General features: G+C 39.5%; 1 protein-coding gene across 6 annotated transcripts in view; it reads right to left on the reverse strand.

The window, feature by feature from the left end:
• Positions 1 to 21,965, reverse strand: part of cadm1a (cell adhesion molecule 1a) — a 382,219-nt gene that overhangs the window by 70,468 nt on the left and 289,786 nt on the right. For all 6 annotated transcript variants that reach the window (XM_085798374.1, XM_085798376.1, XM_085798377.1 and 3 more), the window contains 3 exons: positions 20,693 to 20,839; positions 5,963 to 6,115; positions 4,243 to 4,380 (listed from right to left, as the gene is read on the reverse strand). In XM_085798374.1, coding sequence (XP_085654500.1) covers positions 4,243 to 4,380; positions 5,963 to 6,115; positions 20,693 to 20,839 — 438 coding nt within the window. The remainder of the gene's footprint in view (positions 1 to 4,242; positions 4,381 to 5,962; positions 6,116 to 20,692; positions 20,840 to 21,965) is intronic.

Below are 21,965 nucleotides of genomic sequence, written 5' to 3' on the forward strand. Positions count from 1 at the left end.
CCCATTGTTTTCCTGTGTTATGCCCCCCCCCCCCCACCCCCCCTGCACACACACACACACACACAGGCAGCGTCACACTAGGCTGATTCTGCAAACCGACCGTGGCTCTTATTTTGAAAGCAGGGACTTTATAAAAGGTTTTCTTTTAATACATAAAGGCCAAAATTGATCAGACAGTTTATTATTGACTGCTGATGCAAATCTACACGTCAAAGTTAAAGTGAGCATAGAAAACTTTCATGCATATATTTTGTCCTTGCTGAAAAAGCGGTTGAATGCATCCAACTGCTCATGCTGTTGCTCTTGTTTTAGTTGTGCCTGATGATCTTTCAGGTGACATTAGTGGAGCAGAGTTAGAAGAGCCCTTTTAAAAGTGAAGTGAGTATTGACGAAGGATCAGTGATAGCCTCTCTGTTCGAAAACATGGCGTTGTGTGAAGCACCCAGAACATTAACTTTGTGGTTGAGATGATTGTGACTGAGAGGCGGCTGAAGGTCAAATAAAACCTGAGGGGGCACTTTAAGTGTCGTTGAGATGCCAACACACAACCTCAGGCGGCCTTTTTCTCACGGCGCCTCCTCCACATTTCACTTATCATGGTTATCATTTAACCACATTCTCCTGGAACAGGAAGAGGGAGTAATGTCTGGTTAAATAAAATATACGTCTCTCCACTTCTATCACTTTGCCCAAAAAATATTCTTTTATCCATTTGTAGAGTCTTCCTGCTGGGGTAGAGCAGGGTAATTGAAATCACCCTGTGGTTGTCTCATAAGACCTGAGGCTAATGGCTGCTCTGGTTCCTGTCAGTCAATGAAGTGCCCTACCTCCTGGCTTTCTTCTTTTCTCTCTCTGTCTTCCTTTTCTTTCATCGTAACAGAACAGAAAGCAGTGACCTGCACCGTTGGATCCTGCTCTCCCTTTTTTTTTTTTTTTTTTTACATAACTTTCACTGCAGTGTAAGCTTAAGAGCCGGAGATATCAGTGTTGGGGCATATGTTAATAAATCACTGAAAAACAGGATAAGAGAAAATAAAAGGAGAGGGAGATAATAGTTAGATAATATGTGTGTGTGTGTGTGCATATTGGAAAAGATAGTTGGATTTACATTGGCAAGCATGACAAGTGTAACCTTTAAATTATATTTAAGAGATCCTGATGATCCCTTAAGGTAATTAAGTGAAATTCTCTGGACGTTTAATTAGAAATAAGTCTTCCAGGCAAGGCGTCACAGCCGATGGCGGTTTAAGTAATTCTGCCCTGGTGTCAGGACTCCAACACCCTCAGCTATTCTTTTTTCTGCAATCTTTCCTGTGCATGCACTCCTTTGTCTTTCATATTTTCAGCATCAGCAGAGCAAAACCAGCCTCCACTTTGACAACACCGCTGCAGTGTCAACCAAACAAGTTGTAGAGATATCTGACACTGAGTTAACAGACTTACTACTACGCCAACTGCTACGTTATAGCCAATAAACCTGAAGTCTGCACCGTTATTCCAGCTGCTAGTGCCTGGACACCAATGGTAACGAATAAAAAATAAAAACTAATGGATAAAAGCAAATGACATGCTCCAACTGCAGTGTTGTGTCAGGTGAGCCATTAAATACTCCTAAACACTCCGTTTTGTGTTATGGCAAAAAATAACGTCCATCAATTGTAGAACTTCTGAGAGTGCAGATCCTGTTTTTAGTAAATGGCAATCCTTACCAAGTGTGAGAAAACAGCACGGGCGTGGGGGTTGAGGGGCATTTAGTGTTATATAAATCATGTTGGTTACAGAGGTTATGAGCTCCACTTCACCCCCATTTACAAAAAAACAAGTGCACCACTTACAGCACACCATTAGGCAGTGTGTTTGTATGCAGCTAGGTAACAGTCAGCTTTCTGCATTAACAGGTTTCTTGAAAACCAGGCTAGATCACCATCTTGATTATGTAGTTTCCATAGATTTAGATTTTTCCTAATACTTACAACCTACATTTAACATTGCCAATAGTTTCCTGTAAACACTGGTCAGTAGAAATGCTTAAAGATTGACCTAAGTGTCAACTATTTTTTGTGACATTACCAGATAGTTCTAAGCCAATCCCTGACCTTGAAACATGGGAGCATTCTCAGATTTTAGCTGACCACTAAGAGTTTAATGGGCTGTGGTGTAGAGGTGAAACTGCTCAGGGCCTTCTACACAGCTTCTGATTAGGACCTTTGTTTCAAAGTCTTTACAAAGCTTGCTGTCTGGGCTCTGAGGTGGAGCTGCCTGGCAGGAGGCCTGTTCACCCCTGAGCTCTGCTCAGACTTCTAAAGCTCAGCTACCTTTGATAAAGGCATGAAAGTTGTCACAGTGCCAACAGACTCTGGCTACTGCATGGCAACATCACTTTAATGGAAACTATTCAAAGTGGCATCAGAGCTCAATTAAAAAAGCTATAGCATTGATAGAAGTGTTAAATACAGGGAGAATGTGCAGAATTGTAAGAAACCAACCAAGAAAAAACAAGTTAATTCATATACATGTCACAAGAGCTAAAAGATGCACCCACGCACGCAGAGGGTAGAATTATGGCTGCAGAGTAAAAAACATTGTTATATGTTGGCAGATACAAATATTTGAACAGAGAGTTGGACTGAAACTAAAAAAAAAACTATTTTTATTCATACTGTCATTATAATCTTTTAGGCCGAAATCAACTGTGTTTTTCCACAGTTATTAGTAAACTTCACATGAAACAACAAGTAGCTGTAATGTGTCTTTACCCACAGCAGATTGTTAAAAACGGTTGGCCGAGCTCGTGGTGTTTAAGGCTGGCGCTGTGACTGCTCCACAGGACATTTTGTCTTCTTGGTAGAGCCATTATAGTTAGGAAACAAAACAACAGCAATTGTTGTCAGCTATTTCTGAACTTTTTATCATAGTCACAATCTTGAGATCAAAAGTCCATGTCCCTTTTAGTCATATTCAAACAACCACTTCCATAGCTTTAGTAACTCTGAGCAGTTTGGTCTTGATCTCATCTAAAACAATTCAAATATGCAAAGAGGACATTTTTTCTGATGTTAAATAATAATTATTATTGGGCACAGTCCAAGGCATATGGGAAGACAGATCAGAGACCACTGCAAATATAAGGAAATCTATTTTTTTGGTCTTTTTTTCTCATCTTCGTCATGGTAAAAGGCAATTAAAAGTGTTGCTCATTTATTTTTTCTCTGCTGCCAAATGTGGTTTCTCTCTGGGAGCAGGTGGTGGTGACTGTCCCATGAAAAGAGCATCATCGTGTTTACAAAACAAGAGGTAATAATTTGCTTTCGAAGCAGCGCAGAGTCTTCAGGGCAGATTAAAGGCCACAGTGACGGTAACTTCAGTGGAAGAAAAGATATGATAAAGACATTAGGAAGACAAATTCACAATGTTTCTTCTACGCTGATGAGTAACAGCTGTTAAAGGACAATTCCAGGCGAATTCAACTTGGGGGTGTATTTTCCTAACATTTTAGGTCTAAAAGAAGGAATCTGAAGATTTTCAGTTTAATCGCTCCTGTTTTGCGGTAGTTGTGTCTGTCCCCGCATCGCCACGGCAGCAATGAATGGGAGTGGATGCAAGTTCCGCTTCTTAGACTGAATAGACTTGAATTCGCCTGGAATTGTCAAAATGGATATGCAGCATAGCAAAACCTACTAATAACTCCTTTAACTTTTTGAATGTACTGTATGTCATCAGCTTTTGTCACAAATCTCTGTTTCCTCTCTATTGGATGTTCTTGGGGTTTTGTGGTCTGACTTCTCCATGTTAAATAAGCAGACGGGGGCATATACTAATGAATAACATTAGAGATTCACTGTGACTTTTGAGAGAAAATTACATTTAGATGAGCATACAGACAGAAGTGTGTATCAGCAGCATCAACTATCACAATATTTGAAAGACTATTGTTTTCCCTCTGTTGTTTTCATGTTCCATGTTTAGTCAAAGCGAGGGAAAGAGCGGAGGCAGGAAGAGTCTAGCTTCTTTTGAGAGGCGACGCGTCGTGGTCTTTTTACTCTGGTTCATGGAACACAATGTTTTTTGTGTCAAGCACAGACATTGTTTGTTCACAAAAAGTACATAGATGAGTGAATATTAGAAAAGGAATGAAAGGCTCAGAGAAAGGCTCTGATTTTATGCATTACAAAAGCGTGTTAAGACAGAAAATGTCTGGAGTGATGATTGTGGTTTATCTCTTTGTGTGTAGAGACCCCCTACCTGGAAGCTCCTTATCTCCCTTCATCCATCTGATGGTGGCGGCAGGCTTACTGCTCATGGCGGTGCAGGTCATCTCTGTCTCGTTGCCCTCACTCAGGACCTCATCCCGGGCCTCGATGATGGGGTTACCCGGAGGAACTGCAACAGGGCACACAAACCAGACTCTGTAAACACTGGAGAATTATACAGTAGTCTGTCTCTACCCTCAGCTCTACAGGCTGAGAAAACATGGCATAAAGAATAGACTTAGAAAGGTTTGATGTCAATTAGAAAGATACACAACATTTTTCACTGAAATTAGCTTAATAGTGAATGCATCCTGTGCAAATCAGTTATCTAATGCCAATATCTATTGATTAAATTTGCATATATGCATGTGAAAAATGTGCAATAACCCCCTTTGGTGTTGTCTATATTAAAGACCAGAAGGAGTACTAAGATAAGTAAAAGGTAAAGGGTGTAAAAGACAAGCTCACACTGATTTCATATGGTTATGATATCAATGTGTTGAACCACAGTTGAAAAGATAAATAAACAAATATAAATGTAAAAAGTCTTGCCACAGTCCAAAAAAAAAAATTGTTGAAATAGCAAGGATATTCTTGTTGCAGCTTATCAGCCTTCATATCTTAGCACTCTGCAGTGAGGTCTATAATAGAACATTCAAAAAAAGCAATCAAGTAGCTGGAGGACGAAAAAAAACAAAAAAGATGATGATTGATTAGTTGTTAACTGATGTCCCAGTGAGACGTTAATAATGTTGGATCTACTCATACTCCTGCTAATCTTGCCATTTATTGAGGCATTTCATCCGCACTGATTAAAGAGAACATAAAACACAGTCTATGTATTTTCCTTCCTGAACCGACAGCTTTGGCTTTTGAATGTTTAGACATTTAGAGCATGGTGGTGATGCTGCTCTTTGATGAGCTTGTCACTGAAGGAAGGTTTGTGACAGCCGACCTTCTTAGTCACCATGAAAGTCAATGAACTTAAAAACTTCTTTCATCATCTGATGACACTCTGAGCTGAGTTTCATTCTGTTCATTCACGAACAATGTAATCTCATTAGCACTTATGTAAAAGGGTCATAAGCTGTAGGACGTTGCGCAGGCAATCTCGCCATCTAAATAATGAATGCATGGTTACTTACAGTCCTCTCTAGGACTCGGCCATGGCATATTCTATTTCACATCATAAACTCAATGTTCTTGCTCTGGAAAATAGACATTTTCAACATTTTTTAAACCTGAACTTATTCATGTTGCATCACATTCAATACTAGAAGTACGGAAACTGCATACACAGGAAAAACCTACTTCTGCACAACTTAAACTACCCACACATACTGTAGACACAAAGGCAACTGAGAAGTTGAAAAAAAAAAAGATCTATACATAAAACCCACACACACACAATTTATGATGTGTGTGTCCAGGCAGTGTCTGCTTTGCTTCATGAACATGTAATATAAGTCGAAATATGAATAATGACCTATCCGGCCTCCCATACTTTCAGCCTGAGCTTGTTTACACACACTGAATGAGCACGCATGAAATACGTGACACTGTATTTCCTGGCTCCACTGTAGCTGCTGTCAACTCATCATGTGACTGTCTGCCGTCATGCACAGTGGAAAAGTTGACTTATCGTCAGTGCTACCAGTGAATGTTTGTGTGTACCAGTATGCTTGTGTGTGAGTGTGTTTTCGCTGTTGTACTTAGCACGGTGATGTCAGCGTAGGCTTCCTGCGGGGGGTCCGTGTAGAGTTGGCAAACATATCGACCCTCGTCTGACAGCGAGACATTAGACAGCGACACCCGCAGCTCGTTGTCTGAGAAGTTCACCAGCTGAAAGCGAGCGTCTTTGAGTGCTGAGGAGGAAACAGACACACGGAAACAACATTTATACAGCATGTCCGCACACTGAGGAGGCAAACATAGTTCATTCGTAACAGCATGTGTCAGAAGATAGTGATGTAATGAGTCCATGCATGTAATTCTCACTGACTCTGGCAGATTTGAAAATGAGACCAAAACTTTTATTCAAGTTTTCATTGTTTAATACAGTTTCCTGCAGCCCAGAGTGATGTCAAATCCAAAATCCAGATGACATTAAATGTTTGTAATTTTTCCTAAAAATGTTTTTTTGATTGATGATAAGTACAAAATATTATTTATATCATTCTGTTGATTGGGTTATCAATTCATTAGACAATCACTACGATCTGTAAAACGACTGACACGAAAAGGAAATGGTTAAGGTTATTTCATATCTTCTCATAATGTAGCTGTTTATTATGCTGCAGAAAAACCCTTGAGGAATGTAAAAACAGGAACCATCTAAAATAATAATATATATCTTTTCTGTTGTTACTTTTAACAAATAATGATAAGAGTTCTTGTTGTTTTTTTTGTTTTTTTTTATAAATCCAGCAGCAGTAGAGTCTTATTACGTTTTCACAGAATCATCAGCCTGAACCCCAGAGCCATCCAGCAGCAGGCCTGCTTTTTCTGGGTGTAGGCGGGATTGTGCAAAAAGAAATATTACATTTTTTTTTCATATGTTTTATGGACAAATATGCCGCTGGTCATTTTTGCTTCAAGTGCATCACAACTTCAAGCGTGCTTCAAAGAACATTCCAGAAACAGAGCGAGAGCGAGTGAAAACACATACCTCAATCTAATTAGTCAACAATCAATCACAAAGTGAAGTGCTGTAACGCAGTGAACAAGCAAGAAAAGACAAAGCAGAGAAATTAAAGCACCCTCTCTTGTGTTGGAAGTAGTTTGATACAGAAAGAGCATGTGCTAACAACATGATTTGTATTAACAGAGGTCTCAACCTTGGCTGTCCTTTAGCTGGCCTACAAGAGGAACTGGGGGAAAATCCATAAATCCCATCTCTTCCTCATCTGCAGCCTCATCTGCAGCTACTTTCATCTTGCTCAACCTTGTTTGCCCACCTACCTAAGCACACTCTATCAGCTGTAATGTAGAATGACAACATGTGGTTAAGATGAAAGCCTACTCGTCTCCACCCCCCCACCCCCTCCTACCCCACCCCTATTCGATATGCTGATATATTCACCTCTGACTGACACAAACTCCAGGGCTCTTTGCACCCTGCACGCTCTGCTCGTTCTTTTGCACGACAATGTTTTTTTTTTTTCTTATTTTTTCTTCCTCAAAGCGTTAAACACAGAAAAACCTCAAAACAAACCTAAACAGAATAGCAGATTAACAGAATAACCACTGGGCTAGGTTATGATTTCACAGATGATGAACGTGGTGATGATGTTGCTGTAGCATACAGTGCTTCCCTTTAATGCTGGGGAGATAGACACGGCGTGAGTGACTGAGTCAGAAAAGGAGAAGAGAGGAGAGACTGCCAGGGAGAAACAAGAATACTAATGACCACAATTGATTTTGTGCATCATTAAACAAGAACATCAGACACATTTTAAGTGACACCATAAGGCTCACTGGAAATGAGGCCCTTTGTCATCACATTGATGGAAAGAAATCTGCACCAAAATATTCTATCTGCACACATCTACACTCCTTTTTTTGGCCCACCCGTCGCAAAAGAAAAGAGAGCGAGAAAAAAAATAATGCACCTATTAGTTTCTTTTATCTAAGCACAATGAAGCCCTTTTTGTGGCACATGAATAATATGCCCCTAATTAGTGTAGCTCATTCAAAAGCCTTGTTAGGCCTCATTAGAATGAGAGGTCAGTGTCTAATCCTAATGATTTAATTGAATTAAATGTTTCCAGATTTGAACATACTGATGCAGTGGTACACAGATCCACTGAAGAAGGCATTCAGTCATTTTAAGAGGCAGAGCTGCTCTAAACTGAGAAGTATTCTAAGGGCACTGTGGTAAATAGCAGCCACTGGCTTAGCCTGGGCAACTATAATTAGATGTAAATTGTAACATAGATATAATGTTTTTATTTCTGTTATTAAAGGGGAAGCTGACTCTGTTACTCCAGTATCCAAGTAGAATTATTTCTAATGGAATTATTTATAATGCTCTACTGTTTCAATTAGCTTTCCACTGAGGACATGCAATGACTGTGACAACATCAAAAGATCTGTGCTCTTGTGAAATGCACTGATTTGGTCCTCAAGGACTTGAGAACGAGGTTTAAATTAATCAAGGGGGTATGGAGGTCGCCAAAAAGCAGACAGTGACCTGCATAGGTCCTGAATGTGGTGAAGGAGATGTCAAAAACATAAAGGTATCATCAGCATAAAAGTGGACAATGCAGACCTGGAAATGTTTGAAATAAATAGCAGGTTCTGTTATATTGATCCTTTCAAGATATTTTATTTTGTGGACATTATCTCACGTGGTTGGCAACAATAGTCTAGTTGGGATCAGAGAGGGTTTGGACCAGATTTGTCATTAATGATCAGAAATCCTCTGAGAAAATCCTACATTACAGAGTGTTTCCTCTTTTTCTTTTTTCAGCTCTTCCCAAGGAAGCTGGTAAGTTTGAGGTCTGATGACTCCAGAGGGAACTATAACATTCAGACTCACTTCATTATGGTTGAGTAGAGGTGCTTCAGTTTTGCTCTGTATCCTCCTTCTCAGAGAAATCAGCGCAATACAGTGCTGTGCAGATGATGTGAACGCTTAAGGTCTTACTTTGATTGGAATTTTTCTCTAAAAAGCATAACACTGCTACTTAAAACTCTGTCATTTGCTGCTCATGTATGTGGCATTATGCATCATGCTCACATCACTTTCAGTCAACATAAAAGATGAGGCAACTGCCTTTAGGAGCAATAAACATGATGTGTTTAGTGACGATTGAACAAAAGTATGCTGATTTGAAAACAGATTGAAAGAATGGAATGGAAAGAAGAGACATGTGCTGTGCAAACAACATAGTCAGTTGTTACCTTTAGAGTTAACCTGTACAGGAGCATCAATCCTGTTCACATGATGCAGTTTACAGTTCAAATATGCTGTAACTACTTAACAAACCACCAATAAAACCATTTCCACAGAGGTACAGATGTACAAGCCACTATAACCCTGTAATGAATATCAGGTCTTAGTTGTGAAAGACCCCAAACAACTCATACTGTGTACCTGGGAACATCCACTTGAATTTGTAAGAAATACTTGGTGACAACAATTTGAGAAATACTTGCCAATCAGATATAATCCATTTCACAAAAGCATTTCTCCAAGATCTCATAATCCTCTTATGTGCCACTTCTAAATAAGGCATTGTGGTATAAGCATGAGCTGAATAAATAAATACTTTCTAATACATGTTGAAAAGAAAAACTGAGACACTGTGGCAAGGACACAGCTCCCAGAGCTAAAGGATTGGGACAACAATACAGTAGGCTCAGGGAGATACAAGGACAGATGATGGGGAACAGCCTGGTTAACACAGCGGGGTTGAACACAGTCCATTTCAGGAAAAAAAAAAGGTGCACTTCTGGCAAGGAGAAGGTGATCCAGGCAACACTGCAGACAGTCCTTTTATTGAAATACATATTTCACTCCTTGTTTTTTTTCAGTACTTTGGACAAAAAAAGAAGGTGACCTTTATCTTTGTGCTCTTTTCGCCCTGTTCCTCTTCCCTTGTTCTATCTGATACCATGAGAAGGACATCACGGATTCCTGACAAAGGCAATTGATAGTCAGGTCTTTAGATAAGGGAAGTCTGTCCAAACTCTCAAAGGCTGTAAATTATCTGATCTGTCCTTTTTTTTTTTTTTTTTAATTTTTCCTTTGGAGCTGACGGTGTTAAGGCTATATTAAAAGCAGTGATAAGACAGTCCAGTGGATCTGTGCTGTTCTGAAGTGCAGCCAAGGAGACTCTGGGAGGTAGCTGACTGAGCGAAAGTCCAACTTTTGCTCTACCTATTCAAGTGCGGTGTCACCGGTCATGCTGATTACTGCTATCAAACAGTACGCCAGCTTAAATGAATGTGTACGCACTGAGCACTCCATGCATTTATGTTTATAGCGCTTTGAATGTGCTGTGGTCTCTGCACCAAATAGAGACAAACTAGTAGAACGCTCAGCAGAGGAAAATGAGCACATTGCCGACGATGAGCAGTTAATAGTGAAGCATAAACTAAATCTGTGGATTATTGGTAAATGGACCGGTGATTTAAAGAGTATGAGTCAGTATCTTCCTGTCATAATAACAGTCTTTGTGTTAAACAACAGTTGTATTTGTGTGTGTGTGTTTCACATTGTGAGTATACTGGTTCCTCCCCCTTTTTTTTTTTTTTTACAGTGTAACTATGTATTGTGCCAGTGACTATTTCAATGTATCAAGATAGATTTGAGAAAATAAAAGCCCATTCTTTGATGATTGCACTAGACCCCATAGTCATGGAACCATAGCCCATCTCATATTACCAGTCAGCACTTACAATTTTAATACTAAATGGACTGCGTGGAGATGGCACTTTCCAATCTGAGAAGGACAAAGTGCTTTCAAATGCCTCTCATTCACCCACGCACACACACTGATCGCTGCAGAGCCGCCATGCAAGGCACTGGCCTGCTCATTGGTTACAATTTGAGGTTCAGTATCTTGCTCAAGGACACTAGGACATGTGGACAGGAGAGATCAGGGAAGCACAATGTCTCACAGCCACAACAGACACTTGTACCAGAGGTTACCTTTCAGAACAAAAGGGTCATTTCCAGTGTTTAACCGAATGACCACAGGTGTTATGATGAGGATGAGAATTTATGATGAGGATTGGTGAGGTTCTCCATCTTTTTAGCAGGATTAACTTCCTATGTAAAATATTTGCAGGGATTGTTGCAATTGTTTAATTTGTCTGTTCTGCTACATTAAATCCATTTATAGTTAGATTCCTGTATGTCCTGTTCAGAGTTGATCTTTTTCAGTTGAACCTTTAAAGAAAAAACAAAAACAAAAAACTAATTTAATATTTTCAGTAACTCTTTAATTTACAGGACATTAATTACGTAGTAATGTCAAGAAATAGCCTAGAAATAACAGTCAATTTCATAGTATAGTCATGTTTTTCATAAAGGCAAAAGATTACACATGCTTTTCATCCTTTGTGGGAAAGGCCAGAATTTCTCTCTACCAAGTCCTTGCAATTGACCAATGATTGATTATGCAATCAATTGTTATTTCTTGGCTATATTTCTCGACATTACTATGAAATGGATTGTTATTTCTAGGCTATTTTTTGACATTATCATGTAATTACCGGCCCATAAATTAAAGGGTTACCATACTTTATTTGTGTTTGCAAGAGATGGTCACATTGAGTGGTAAAAATACACATACCATGTTTTGATAGTTATGAGAAAAAAAGTACATTCAAATACTACTGTACATGGGGAATCAGAAAGGGCATATTGTGTCTCAAAGCATTATGTGAAAACAAAAGGTATCATTCATCACCCTGCCACAATCTCCACATTGAAATGTAGCTGACAGTAAAGGTAAAATTGTCTTTAGAGACTTGGATTGAAAATAAACTTAAAACAAAAACATAAGAGAGCAGAGATCAATGCATCTTTCAATGGCCTTCTTCCCCCTTTTCACCTCTGCTGACTTCGTGAGTTTAACTGATCTTGCTTTTTCTTTTCCCTCTCTTGATTCATCTTCATTCTCTCTCTGTGTTTCATTTAAAGTTTTTTTTTTCTTCTCCAACCTCAGCCGAGGATGACTCCCATTCAGAGGGAGCAGGAGATGATGAGTGTGCCTCGCCTAAGTGGCTGCAATCAATTGTGATTAGTGGCTGCTGCTACTTTTTGAGAGGAGCGCATCAAAGTTTTATTATTGGGTGTCAGAGTGGATAAGATAGGGTGGGGCGGGGGTAATTACACTCTTACAACCAACCTCCTCCCCACTCTAGGTGAAGTCCAGGCTTCCAAATGACTGTCTAGTCGCAACCTATCCCCAATACAGGAACATTTAGCTTTGCTTCAATAGTTGTTAAGACTCATGTGGGTCCAGCTGATTGGAATAAAATAGCTGCCATCTTCCATAGAGTAGTATTATCTCAATTTTGCATTGGATTTTTTTCACCTGAAACTGACATATTCATCATTCTTTATGCTCCTATAGAAGCTGGGTCTTTGGCTGATGGTTACTGCAATGTAACATTTAAAAAAAAAACTACATTTTTATTAATATATGACTTGTTTAAAGGAGATTTTTGTAAGTTTGGCTACTCCAACATAGCTAATCATTACATTAGCAGTTGCTTGCTATCCACCTCGAATTATAATTAACCAGGTAACCAGCAGTTAATGCGAAAGTTGCAACAACAAAACGTACAAATAGGCCTCTTTAAGATGGTAGAGGAGATGCCATCTTGTATTGTTTTGGTAGGTAATATCTTTGTCATTGGATTGGTAGCATTTTAGCAGTTTTCTACAGTACATGCGTCGCTTTATTGTAATTTTGAAATGATTCTCACATGATACCATGGTAACACTTTTCTTTCGTCTGCCAGTAAGAGTTTTTATATTTTGTGATCTCGGTTTGTTTCCACACTGAATCTATATCCAGCTGTATTATTATTATAATTTTTTTTTACAATAAACAAAAACCACAGAATATTGGATTTGCATTTACCAGAAACCTCAAAGCAATGTTGGCTGCCTAGGAAAAACAGCGTGGCACCATATTAGCCCTAACATCAGGATAAGACAACAACATATGAAGTTCTGAGATCCAACAACAGTGAAATATTCCTCAGGTCTAAATACAGATGCACAATATGAAATCCAAAGCCCAGAGTGGGATGACAGTTCCCATTTAAACCCTGTCCTTCTGTTTCCATTTGACATTGACATGCTAGACCTTTCCCAGTGTGAAGATGATTTCACTTCTTTTTGTTGTAAGTTTATGTTGTACATCCTGGTCACATACAAATGATGAAATCATTTCTGACTCAAGAATCAGAGACATGGTTCTTAGCATCAGCATTGTGGCCATGGGTGTAAAACATGGCATTCTTGGTTTTAAGGATGTACAGGGACACTTCTGCCAGCCCACATGCTGACAGTTCCTATTCATTCCCAATGAGGCAGTCTTTTCTGGCCCATTATGATTTATAATTAATATAATTAATATAACCCACTATTCGTGGCCCTTCATGTGTGTGTCTAGATATATTCTGTTCCCTCCAAGCATACTCATTAAGTTGTTTGGACAAAAAAGCTTTTTACCTCGCTGGCCTTCAGTAACCAGATCACCCACTGCTAAAGAAGCTGCTACTCTTCCCCTCCTCCACAAGACAAAAAGGCCACTGTTTTGGTTTGAGGGCTCATGTGCTATTCTTAACCTTCTCATACAGGTGACCATGGAGGTGTGTATTTGGAGAAGCGGTGAATGATGTCAGAAGTACGTGCTTCTGCTCCCCTGTACACAGCAAGAACATCGCAAAGGAATTAGGCGGAAAAAAGACAAAGCAGACAAAACAAAGCATGCTTTATCTTTCTGAGCCAAAGATCTAAGATATCAAGCATAAAGACTGCAGCATTAGTGGGGGGTGTGCAATCTTTGTCCATCAACCTTATTTATCTTACAAGGCCAAACAAATCATAGTGTTAGAGGCTATACAAGCTGTTTAATTGGTCAAAGAAACAATTTACACTCGCTTAACCTGGATAATTTAAATATGATCTTATATTGGCAAGGTTGGCCTTGATGTTTAATATTGCTAATTATTTTATTATCGTTCCAATTATCACCATTTAGAAAATAATTCAACATCTGTCTGTATGCATTTAAAAACACTGGTCAAATACATAACTTCCTGTGTATAATGTTAGCTAACTAATGAGATAAAAAAAAGCCTAACTCTCATGGATATGACATGTGTGTAATAAACTGGGGTAGATACATTAAGGTGATGTATTTCCCTATAAAATACTGTATGGCAGTTTGAGCTACAACCTTCAAGCTTGGTGTTTACTACATCTGCCTCTTGAGGGAACAACAATTACGTATTAAACAGATTATTGTGTTACTGAGACATCACACACCACCATCTGTATACTCTGGTTTCTAACAATAGGGAAAACACCAAACTGTACGAAAGCGTCATAAGCATACAGGAGTTTTCACATAAATAAACTTCTGTAGCTGTAGCTGAGGTGAAAATGGCTCAAACTACTTTTTGAGTGGGACATACAATAGTGTTTATGTAAGTCAGTGTGGAGGAAGGCCGGTCATTAAAGCTGCGTCTAACAGCACCAGAGCAGTCCAAACACTCCACCGACTTTACACACATCAGTTTACTCATCGCAGCGAGCACTACTCAGCCTGTGGAAACACTTGTATCTGATCGTCTGTGGCTCTGGAGGAGCTTTGTCTGGTAAGTCTGGGAAATTAGCCTCTGATTATGTCATCAGGAGTCATCGCAGCCTGGGCTTTGGAACGACAGAGGCACTTAGGAGACCACAAGCCCAAGTTGTAAGGTATAACTCCACAGCTGAGTGGTGAGTCAATGAGTTTAGAGGATGGCAGAAATTAAAGACACTACCTAGTTGCATTAAGGGAAATGTACTGACCCATGTTTTTTAACACATACTGGAAACAAAGTTAAAATGAAGTACAGTAGTGCAACACATCCATCTCATCCATCTCACAGGCTTTTAAACTTGAATAAATCCTTACTAAAGTGAATAAACCCCTTTCACAGAATGCTTTAGAACCACTCTTGGTGGACATGAAGCATAACGGTGGGATGGACAACGGTCCGGCTGCTCTGTGCATGTAACTGCATCCAGTTTCAAAGCACTCCTTCCTTTCTGTCTCCTTACCCTCCCGCACTCTCCATCTCACACTCACAAACATAATCCACCACTGTGGATTCAGACAGAGATGGCAGATGCGATATTTTTGAAGGGAGCAATGCTGTTTGGAGGCTGCCGGGTGGAGGCCATGTCATAATGAAGCAGTGCAGCTGCGGCAAAGATGCCTGGGAGGGATCACAGGAGATCAAGGAGCCCTCCGTCAAAGAAGAACACCTTGCCCTTGACAGCCAGCTTGTGGGAGTCGGTTCACCGCAGCTCGGCACAACAGCAGATAAATACCAAGATAAATACCAAGTCCTCTTACAGAAGGATGCCCTTGTATAGTATGTAGAAGGTGTGTTTGCTCTGACATAAGGACAGGGGGGCGAGTGTGAATGAGTGCCTGACACTCACCTCACAGGGGAGTTGCTGAGGACCAGAATATAAGAACACTAAATCATAAGTGCATTCAGGACACGTTCATGCTCATGTCTGAACCATAATTCAGGACATAGGTTGAAATATATTATAAATGTACTGTAACTGAACAGCAGGTAACAGAGTAGTCTGCATTAAAAGAAGGTACTGATTGAAATTAAACGTTGGAGGACATTTTAACAAGGGTTTATGTTGTTGATCTATTCACATATTTAATCACAATTAATCACATGGGAGTCCATATACAATCAAGATACATTGCAAAGTGCATAAGTGTACTTTTTTCATTTGCTCAAAATATACCTTAAAGGGATATTTTTAAGTGATGAACAAATATGCTGCTTCATGTAAATGTAAATGTATTTACATTAACCAAAAACAATGACTAATATTATCCAGAAACCTTTAAAGGTCAGCAGAGACAGTTTGGCCTGCAACCATTTCCGGCAACTGATTCAAACTATGGCTTGGGCCAAAGGCCAATAGAACCAGTAACAATCACGTCAAAAAAAAGAAATAGTGGCAAGGAATTTGTATTAATGCTTTTACTTTAACTTTGACAGCTCTAGTTTTTCTAAAAATTAAACATAGTAATATTTCTGCTGATAAACCAATGCTTAATGGTGTAATAGCTTCAGCAGTGATTTTACAGCTCTCATGGTAAACATGTTGGCAACTCTCAGACAGGATGCATTAGCATTATTTAAAGCTGTGTTTCTGCCCATCTGAGAAAAGTCCAATGCAAAGTTTCCTTTTCTCTACCAACTGCTGGCAGAAATCTCTGCCTCTTTAGATGCTAAATGCTCCACTGTTTTCACCAAGAGTCGCAGTGTGTGATGTGGTGCTGGGCCATTGTATCCTGGAGCTGTAAAAGCCCTGGCTGCCTACTGTATTTGTATTTTCAATACTATATTTTTTCAAGTTTTCTATCTTAAGAAACTTGTCTAACAAAGTGCTTTCTCAGAGGGTGTTCTTACTCTGTGCAACATGTTGAGAGTATTATGATAATTTTTGTGCTTGTGGCTCCTGTTAGCACGGCAACATCACTCAGATGACTCCCACAATAAAGCCCATGAACGTATTTAAATCTTAGTATTAATGTATTATTGCTCAAGTAAAAGCAGTTATGTAAGAATTAGGGAATTTCATTAACTATTCATTCTAATTATGACAAAAAAAAGTTTAACTTTTGAGAATTTCAAGTGATGTTGGAGTGTGATGTAATATATACAATTTCATTATAATCTGAAAGAAACTCTGATTATTCCTTGCTCTGTTCACTCGTCCTCTCACTCTCTGTTTTCCCATTAGTTGTTGGAGACTGCATCTGTGTTTGGTGCCAGTGTGTGGGAGCAGGGTTAGATACACATACTCAAACAAACACACATGCTTGTTGTGGGTCAGGCAGACGGAGCACCGGGAGCAAACAGGAGCTAAAATAACTGCACATCAGTGGTGAAGCCCCTGATTTTTGTTTCAGGCAAATTAGAAAGAAGTGATGTTCAGTAATGTTTTGTTGTCTGACACGTTACCTTCCTTTGATTAACACGCCAAGACAACAAGCACTGTTGGAGTTTGATAGTTTGATTGCAGTGTTTCAAGAAGTGATTAAAAAACACACTAAAACGAAGAAGAATTACTACCTGGTGGCTGGATGTCTCTGCCAACCAGACAAGTTGCACGAAATATGGTCACAGTCTCCACATCCTGAGTTATAGCATTTAATAATGGCCCGGGGTGCTTGTGTTGAACATTATGATGTCACAATGGAGATGACCTTTGTCGATTTGGATACTGAATCACATCTATTCGTTTAATTCTATTAGACATTTGTGGTTCATTCTGTCAAACTTAGCCCATGTGACCTCATCAGTTGTGGCCAAAAACATGTCTTGTGAGGCCACGGTGACCTTTGAATATCAAACTTCCAAATTTATCATCCTGGAGTCCAAATAAACGTTTCTGCCAGACATTGTGAAATCCCCCCTGTGCCTTCCTGATAAATCCCATTCACCAAAACTCGGAGCTTTGACCTTTTCTCACCAAATTCTAATCAGTTAATCTTTTTCTAATATTTGTGCCAAATTTGGAGAAGTTCCCTGAAGGTGTTACTGAGATATTGCATTCACTGGGATGGATTGACAGAATCATGAACATGGAGGCATAAAGTTTAAACACAAAAGTGAAATCTCTCTGCTCTAAACCCCCAGACTCCCAATAGTCATCTCTGTTTGTAGATGACAGTATTTCCAAACCTGTCTCCTACAAGGTATGATAATGTCTGGCTTTGCTTTGCCAAATTCATCTAGGAGGAGCCATAACTGCAGTCAGGATTAAATTGACTGGCAACAACCAAGAAGTGTGACATCATACATCATACTTTAATTAAAGTTACTCACTGACAACTGAGACTGTAGTCTCCACGGTTACACAGGTTGTTAGTTTTGGTTAAGGTCAGAGAAATTTTGCAGTTTCGATGTGAATACCAAAACGGTGGAAAGAAACTTCATCGATTCCTTTCAGCCGCCTGAAGATAACCATGAAAACTTAAACCAGGCTGTAGTTATGAGCTGGAATCAAGTTATTCATGCAACTCATTTGAATGATTGTGAACATACATTTGGGAGTCAGGGAACTATGAGAACTCTGCAAACTGCTGACAGCAATACAAACACTACACTTAAATAAGCAGATGCTTTCCCCCCTAACAATATCTGCACATGTTGGACTTGTATAATATATAATATATATGTTAATCTCATATAGTTAAAGAGATCAACAGTATGTTATACTGAGGTCAACATTATGCACACAAGGGCTTGGAAAATCTTAATTAAAGAAAGTGAAACCCTGGAAGAACAGAGCACGTCCAGCATGATAATTGGGCAGGATAAGAACCAACACAACAGGTCATTAAATGTTTGGGGATCTGAGTTGATGTTATTAAAGCAGACACACTGAAAGCCAAACATGTTTGGTGGGTTGTATTAACCTCATTCTGTGTTAATCCTGCTGCAGACATGTGGGTCAAACTTAATGCAGCTCTCTGGAAGTGCAAGTAATGTAAGCGAATGTTAATTAATGTTATACAACTTTACTGCTGGCCCCATTCACATGCCTGGTTGAACTAGGTCTAAACATTTTTTTGGATATCTGCCTCCATTAATCAGCCCCCCTCCCAATTCTGATTTGACTAAACTTTACCAAACGTAAGTGATGTCGAATGTCTGTCTAATTTTACAGCTGTTCAGTAAAATGCACCAGTGAAAGTGTGATAAATAAATTCATCACTAAGATTGACTTCCATGTCATCTGATCACATCAAACTGCTTTGGACTATAATTAAACCCATTTGATATCAGTCACATTAAGACGTGGCAGAGCTGAAAGATCCCTGTCTGTCTCTCACTCTCAGCAGACTGTCAGCTACCAGCTACCAGCTACAGCCCACTTTCTGTAGACACTGATACAATGCCTTTCATTCACTAAGTCACACAATGCATGACCTATAAAAACACAAGGTTTGTTCTCACTGTAAATAAGTGAAGCTGTACTACAAAAGAACTGCAGTGAGGTAATCAGGGATTTCTCATCAGAGCAAAAGCTGGACTCAACTGTCAATTGTACAGACGCCCTAGGCAGACACATACAGACTCTTTCCTGGAGATCTCAAGAAAATGATGCCTGCGTACTGTAGGGCTTCAATATAATTGTCCTGTATGTTATACACACAGTTATCCGTAAAGTTGGAATAATTTTGTTATGAGACACATTCCTCTTTTTATCCCTATTACAAAAGCATTAGACATATTAAAGGGATAGTTCACCCAAAATTCAAATTTCACTCATTATCTACTCACCCTCATGTCAACTAAGAGCTGTGAGAATTTTCAGAGTCCTCCGTTCCTTCTCTGAGTTACGGGGGGGGGGGGGTCCGTGCAGCAGTATTTGTCCATTTAATGGTTGTCAATGGATACCAACTTTCTTCGTCCAAAAAGACACACCAAAAAACATCCAAATACCTCCATACTGCTCGTCTGTAATGTCCCTCTTGTATTGAAGCCCTGACATGAGAAATTGTTCCGAAAAAAACATTATGTTTTAACCCTCTAGGCGCCAGAGTTTATTTAGGAAAATATTAAGTTTTGATTTCAGGATTTCACAAGGATGTAGCTTTTAAGTGGTCAGAGATAAATCTATGGTGTAAATGAGAAAAATATTCACAATGACCTAAAGTTTGTGATAGGAGTAAATGTACTCATCTAATTTGCATATTGTGATGTCACCGGGTGGCAGCCCCATTGGATTACGTGACTTCCAGTAAAACTGAATTTGGAACATATTTACACAGGAAAAAAAATTATATTGACATCTCATCCTCAAAGTAAAGGAACAGGGGTGTGATTGGAGTACATTTACAGGCTTTGGGGCCTAGAGGGTTAAGCTTGTTTGTAGTGGAAGCTCCCAGTGTCTCGGTTCTCTTCCTGTGTCAGTGCAAATCACCGGTGGAACCATTTCTCATGTCGGGGCTTCAATACAAGAGGGACATTACAGACGAGCTGTGTGGAGGTATTTGGATGTTTTTTGGTGTGTCTTTTTGGACGAAGAAAGTTGGTATCCATTGACAACCATTATATGGACAAATACTGCTGCGCGGACCCCCCCGTAACTCAGAGAAGCGACGGAGGACTCTCTCACAGCTCTTAGTCGACATGAAGGTGAGCAGATAATGAGTGAAATTTGAATTTTGGGTGAACTATCCCTTTAAGCCTAAACCTTTTATTTGTATATCTCTCTAATATCCAGAAATTGATAAGGAAACAAACCCCGACCCTGTATTCAGACATTGCGTGGCTTAAATAAACAAGAGTCCAAATCGAAACTAGTTATGGGAAACAAAGCCTCAACAGCCCCATCAGCCTGTTGTTGAGCTCATGTTGCTGTGTCATTTTGTTCCATGGACTCTCTTGGGTAAGTTACACGGCTGCACTGCAAAGACGGCAAAACTTACAATTGAGATGGAAATTGGCTGCTTTAGTGACAGCTTTGAATAAAACATGTATATAAATGGCTGTCAGTGGTTGAAGCCTGTTTTTTTTTGCGTCCCTCTGACATGTCAGCTGAGTTTTCCTCCCATCAAAACAAAGCAAATCCACTCACTTAACAAAGCACACGCAAGTCCAAGAGAACACAACTTAATTAAAAGATGACAGTAATGTTGTATAATACTCACGCCTCATGTCTCTGAAGTAAATTGTCTGCCTGTTGGGGTTAAGCAGCTGGATAACGGAGTCGTCGTTGTCCTTCACCCGACAGCTGATGATCGCCATCTCTCCCTCCACCACGGACACATTGTCTGTCACCAGGTTCTGACTCACCACTGGACAGGACAGGACAAACACAAGGACACATTAATTACTATTGGTGCATTGTGCATGTGAAGCGAAACACCTAGGGATCATGGGAAGGGCCTTTTTCAGTGTAAATGGTAACCCGGGAGGCACAGTGATGGAAATTCAGAGTGATTAACATAGCTAAAATGAAAATAACGTTTTCCTTTAAAAACACCAGACAAGCGAAATAGAGTGCAATAGTTGATGAATTGAATGAATACTAACTGGAAAAATACAACTGGAATAAAAATGCCTAATAAAAATAAGTAATGCACAATATAAATGACACAAGGGAGTTATGAGAAAACAGAGCATCCAGTAAAGATCAGTCTCCATGATAACAAGTTATATATTTCAAATCTGAGATACACAAGAAAAAACCTCAATGATTCAAGAAAAAACAATGACTTCTTTCTGTCAAATTCATTCAAGTAAATAAACAAACAAACAAACAAAAAAACTCAGTATAATTCAACCATTTGGATAAATACTATTTACATTGAAATTTGTCATGTTTAGAAACTTCCCAAAATGTCCCATTCAAGCTAACACTGCGGAAATGTGGTCATGACATATTTTTACTTGTTTTTTTCTGCAACAACATGAAGAACTTCAGTACCATCTGATTCTGCTTTAGTAAGTATGAGTTTCGGTGTAACATAACATCTAATAGGATGCTACATGTAACAGACGACGGACCAGAAGCCCTTAATGTGTGTCCACTGGAATAAATAGAACCAAGTAACCGGGGAAACTGCTCAACAAGCCTGTGGGCTGAGGAAAAATTGGTCACAGTCGTCATCTGTCATCAGCCGCCACTTAGATTGTTGCACTTCCTTGTTTCACAAACAATATCCCTGCCTGGAGAATGAAAAATGGATTCTTCCCAGCTTTCTGCTACTTTGATTTGAAAAACTACAGTAATAACGTTGCAGACTTTGCTTTGGGGTTGCATCCATAGTTGGGGCTGATGGTAAAGCTTGAGTGGCTTTGGTTTATTTTAAATTATTGCTACAAAAGCAACGCTTGGCAGCTCGCCAGTCGTGGCTGATAGTTATTTCAGGTCCCCAGCGCAAGATTTCTACTCTCTCACACACACATGGAGTAAATTTC

Source organism: Trachurus japonicus, chromosome 14 (assembly GCF_045865225.1).
Source record: "Trachurus japonicus isolate A0001 chromosome 14, Traja_1.0".
Taxonomy (NCBI): domain Eukaryota; kingdom Metazoa; phylum Chordata; class Actinopteri; order Carangiformes; family Carangidae; genus Trachurus; species Trachurus japonicus.